We start from the raw sequence: 5,028 nt of genomic DNA on the forward strand, positions 1-5,028 counted from the left end.
ATCCGGGCTGCCCGGAGGGTAGCTGCCCCTCGCCCGGACTCCTGCCCCGAGGGGTCCCCGGCCCTGCTCTGCCCACGGGAGCTCAGCATGCTGCCAGCTGCACCACATAGCCTGCCTCCCAGCACCGCCCCCAGGGACACGGCGCCGGCTCACCTCTCACAGACGCGGACGGTCCAGGCGGCGATGATCCAGGAGGAGATGCTGAAGACCAGGAGGACAGTGCCGGGGCAGATGGTCATGAGGGTCTTCATAACAAAGCGGGTGTTGAAGTTGATCTTGTTGAGGGCCCCGATGCTGCGGGACGAGGCGTCGGTGAAGAGCTTGCTGTGCAGCAGCATGACGCGCCCGATCAGGTAGAGCCGCAGGAACATGGGGATGGACAGGATGATGTCCACGTCGGCGTCCGCCACCGAGGTGGTGTAGGTGAAGGCCAGGCGCGCCGTCCACGTGAAGATGTACTGGCCCGGCACGGGGTGGATGGCGCACACCAGCAGCTCCAGCGTGATGAAGAAGATCCGCTCATAGGTCATGGCTATTCTCCAGTCGTCTGCCCCGTTGTCCACCATGAAGAGCTGTGGGGGGAGCGGGGGAGGTCGGTGAGAGGCCAGAGGACATGACACCCCCGTCTGGGACGCAGGAGCCCTGAGATCTGCCCCCAACTTCCCCACCCCCCTTGGGGTCTTCCACAGGCCAGACGGTCCGAGCTGCCCCTTGCACCACAGGACCCTGATCCTGGCTGGGGACCCATTGGGGCCAGCGCAGCATGAGCAGCTGGTGCTCCCCCCATGTGGGGGGAGGGGGTGAATATTCGCATGAATGGCCCCACACCCTTCAAGAGCCTGGGCTAAGTGATGCACCAATGGTCACCCTATGAGTCAGTGGCAGAGCAGGGCGCTCTGCTCCTGGGGCCAAGCTTGCGGGCACCGGGGGATGGAGAGGGCAGAGGAGGTGCAAGGAGACAGGGACAGGATGGATGCATGTCCTCTGCTCCCCATCCCGGCCAGCCCGGCGCACACGGTGATGACGCCAGCCCACGACAGAGTTTCCACGGGCGATGACAGCGCCGCCGGGACTCTGCCGGGCTCCTCCCGGGCCTGGCTGGTGCTGGGAGCAGCAGCAGGATGCGAGAGGAGCCTGAGGGAAGATGGATGCCTCTGCGGCACCGGCAACAGCTGGAGCTGCTGAGCTGAGTAATGAGCGCGCGCCCGCCCGGCCCGGAGTCGCCGCGCGCAGCTGCTTCTGCGCCAGCAGCCGCGGGCCGCGTCCCAGGCCCCGAGCGGGGATTTTCCATCCTCCTTGGTGCTCACCCAGGCTGCAGGCAGCTCGCCGGCCCGGCCCCCAGAGCCCCAGGGCGGTATGGGGGAGCCACAGCAGGGTCCCTTGACAGTCATCCCACAGCAACTGCTCTCTGCGAGCCCCCACGGACCCAGCGTCTCTGCTGCTTTGCACCTGGGGAGCCCTCAGGCGGCAACACACCTGCATCCCGGGTGCGCTGGGGGAAGGCACTGGTGCGCCAGGACCCCCGAGCTGCGTCCACACTGCAAACACCCTATGGGGTGGGGGTTGCACACCCATGGGAAAGGGGCCCCATGGCCTGGATCCCAGCTGGGCCGAGCTGCAAGCAGCACGATGGGCTTCACGGGGGATTTACAACTCAGTGTCTGGCCACGTGCAGGTCCAGGCTCAAAGACAACGGAATCGGGGCAGAGAGAAGCCCCTCGGTTACCCGCTGGCTCCGGGCCGCAGCGCATGAGTTACAGACGCTGCGGGAAGGAAGTGGTCAAAAAGTCTTCCGTTTGAGTCAGCGCAGCAGCTTCGCTCCCAAACGTCTCTCACGCTCCTTTAAAAAGCCCCAGACCGAAGCCCCGAGTCTCGGCAGACACGGACACGGCCATGCCCAGCGCCACGTGCAATGCGAGTCCGTGACCGCCTGGGGTCACTTGCTCGTTGGGGGGAATTCAGTGTCTTATTGCAGCAGGACTCTGCTTGGAGTCCAGTAACTCTAGCAAGGAAAAAGCACCGTGTTATTATCCATAAATCCTCCTTAAATGGCTGGAAAAACCCTTTCCAAGGGGCACACGTGGCATGGACAGGAGCCAGCTTTAGCTCTGAGTCTGACGGTAATGGCCTGAGGAGCATTAAAAACCCACATGGCGCCCTGAGATCCTTTCTAGGGTGCTGCGGGGTGTCACACACGTTGTGCTGGGGGTGCAAACATGATTCACAGGAGAAGCCCGGGGATTTCCATGACCTTGCCCCTATGCACAGACCCCGCAGCCGTGTGACCCCGGATCCCAACGCCCTCAAGCTGCAGGTGAGATGGGAGCAAGGGGGGCCCCGATCCGGAGTCTGCCCCTGCCCACCGCAGGAGGATCCCCCCCGGGTTTCACGCTGCCCCCAGCCTTGCCTGGGCCCCTCCCTGCCCCGCTGGGGGCCAGAGGAGCCACTCACCTGGATTTCCCTGGCGTGGTACATGATGATGAGGCCCAGCAGGATGATGGTCGACAGGCTGATAAGGCATTTCAGTGCAAATGAGTATGACGACTCCTGCGAGACAGAGGGCAGCTGCGTTAGGCTGGGCTTCCCTGCCAGCCTCTCCCTCTGCCAACGCATCACGGAGAGCGTTCCATTTCACAGATGGGGAAACTGAGGCACAGAGGCTCGCCCCAGGTCACACAGCGGATCCCAGCTCCCGTGGATCCAAGCCGAGCTCTAGCTTCCTCTGCAGAGAGAGCTCAGGGGCTTCGGCAGGGTTTTATGTCCCTCCAGGCTGCGGGGCCCGGCCAAGAGGGAGCTAAGCCACGGTGCCACTCGGATGCCACGGCACCCATTGCACCCAGGGGTGCACTGACCAGGGGAAGGTCTCCACCTAGCCCGGGCCTTCCCCAGCGACCTCCTGGCACCTGCTTCAACCCTCGTGACCACAGTGTCGGGGCTTGGCGGCGCCGGCAGGGATCGGTGCACCATTCGTTGGCCACGGCAGGGTGGGAAGGAGCAGCCCCCGGCTTGGCACAGGGCAGGGGCCAGGAATCCCCAGTGCAGCCCAGAGGAGAGGGGCAGGGACAGGGGCATGGGGAGATGGAGGCACACACGTGGGCACACGCATGGGCCTGTGTAGGCCGGTTTCCCCATGCTCGTGCCCACACGAGACTGCCGACACTGCAGCCTCCGGGCCCGGGGATGCAGGCCAGCAGCCCCCTGGATGCTCTCAGCATCCCCTTCCCCAGCCGCCCCTTTGCACACCCATGCGTGGACCTGCTCGGGCAGGTGCCTCCTCCCAGAAGGCAGACGCTGGCAGGCCTGTGGGGCACTTGCGTGTGCAGACCCCGGGGTGATGCCACCCTGCAGCACCCACCATGCAGCACGGCCGCGGCCCCAAGCCTGGGCACCCAGAGGTGTCCGGCTCCAGCCCGGGACATCCCCACCCCAGCGCCCGGTCCGTACCTTGGTGTAGATGCCCCAGGAGAGCTCCGTCTCGGTCACCATGACGACGATGCCGAACATCCCGAAAATGAGGGCGTAGTCGCTGAGGCGCTTGCGCTTCTCGAAGAGGGCTCGCCGGTGGCCCAGCCGGTACCCGACGTTCTGGTTCTTGCGCTGCCGCCGGGCCCGCTCCGCTCCCGCCGCCTCCTCGTCGTCCTCGTCCTCCTCCCCGGCGTCCACGCTCGTGTCCGACACCTTGGCCTGCTCCGGCTTGGAGACCACGGCCTCCAGGCCGGCGCTGTGCAGGGTCTGCAGGGGCTGGGTCTCAGCCTCCAGCTCGGGGAGGTGGCGGGGGGAGGCGCTCAGGCTGCCCAGGGGCCGGACGACGCCTCCATTGTACTTGCAGCTGTTCATGGCTATCTCGGTGAAGGGGTTGGGCTCGCTGACGGCGCCCACGGAGCCAGCATGGTTCAGAGCCCACGAGCCGGCATGGACCTGCGGGGAGACAGCCGGGGTCAGGGCCACGCACTCATTGCTGGAAGGAGTCGGGCTGGGCTCAGCTCGGGGCAGGGAGCAGCGCGGCTGGAGGAGGGCCGTGCCCCAGAGCCCCGCTGCAATCAGGGGGGCTCGATTCAGCCCCGCGTGGCAAGAGCCCGGAGCCTGCAGCACAGAGGACACGCAATGGGGAACGTCCCCGCAGCCCCCGAGCCTGCACAGGCGGGAGGGACGCCACCCTAGACCCCGGAAAGCAGCAAAGGCATCCCACCGGCGTTGCAGGGGAGGTTTGGGGAGCATGAGGCAGGGCCCGGAAGGCGCAGAGGAGCTGGCGCAAGGGCTTTTGCACCCTGCTCGGTGCCAGCTGCGGTGTGGAGGAGCTGGGCAGCTCGAGGGCAGCTCTGTGCAGCTGCTTCTCAAGGGTGATGGCAGCTGCCAGAGATGCCCCTGGGGCTGCAGATCTCATGCAAACCCATCCCGAGCACCCTGCAAAGAGACCAGGCTGAGCAGAGACCCGCCGACACCACGTCCCAAGCCCTATGCAGGATGCTGGCAAGGGTCTCCCATCCAAGCACTGGCCCTGCCAGCCCCTGCTGAGTTTCACCAGCCTGGTGGCAGCCCAGCACCAGGACAAGGGGGTTGAATCCAGCCAGGCATCCTGAGACCTGCCGCTCCCCTATGTCCTCCCCAGCCCGAGCGAGCTCTCCTCCCCTCCGGGCCGGAGAGGCAGCTCTTGGGGCCCTTGGGAGGCCGTTGTTTACCAGGGCAGAGCCGAGCGCGTGGGGCTCGTGGGAGCCCAGGCAGGAAGGCGCCAGCCTGGAGCCACCCGAACCCAGCACACGCCTGGGAGGGACTCGCCTCCAGGCACACGCAGCCTCACTCTTGTGTGCATGCACTCACAACCACACACATGCATCCTCTCTTGCATGTGCACACCCCCCCCCTGTGCATGGAGACGGGCGTGCACGCAGGTGCTCACCGCCCCAGGAGCACACACGTGAGCCCAGGTCTCCTCCATCCTTCTCCTAGCCCCCGCGGGTGGGGGGCCACGACATCAAGACACCCCGCCTGCCGCTGGCAATGTGGGCTCAGCCCCGCTGCGTGCCGCCC

The 5,028-nt window shown here is 66.1% G+C and overlaps 1 protein-coding gene across 5 annotated transcripts in view; it reads right to left on the reverse strand.

Moving 5' to 3' along the window:
• KCNN1 (potassium calcium-activated channel subfamily N member 1) overlaps positions 1-5,028 on the reverse strand; it is a 28,531-nt gene that overhangs the window by 9,618 nt on the left and 13,885 nt on the right. For all 5 annotated transcript variants that reach the window (XR_003092544.1, XM_006017418.2, XM_025196382.1 and 2 more), the window contains exons 2-4: positions 3,445-3,918; positions 2,452-2,547; positions 154-572 (exon numbers count right to left, since the gene is read on the reverse strand). Coding sequence is in view for 4 of the 5 variants with exons in the window: in XM_025196382.1 (XP_025052167.1) it covers positions 154-572; positions 2,452-2,547; positions 3,445-3,918 (989 nt within the window). In the remaining variant the exon portion in view is untranslated. The remainder of the gene's footprint in view (positions 1-153; positions 573-2,451; positions 2,548-3,444; positions 3,919-5,028) is intronic.

The sequence above is a fragment of the Alligator sinensis genome, unplaced genomic scaffold (genome assembly GCF_000455745.1).
Source record: "Alligator sinensis unplaced genomic scaffold, ASM45574v1 scaffold1295_1, whole genome shotgun sequence".
Taxonomy (NCBI): Eukaryota; Metazoa; Chordata; order Crocodylia; family Alligatoridae; genus Alligator; species Alligator sinensis.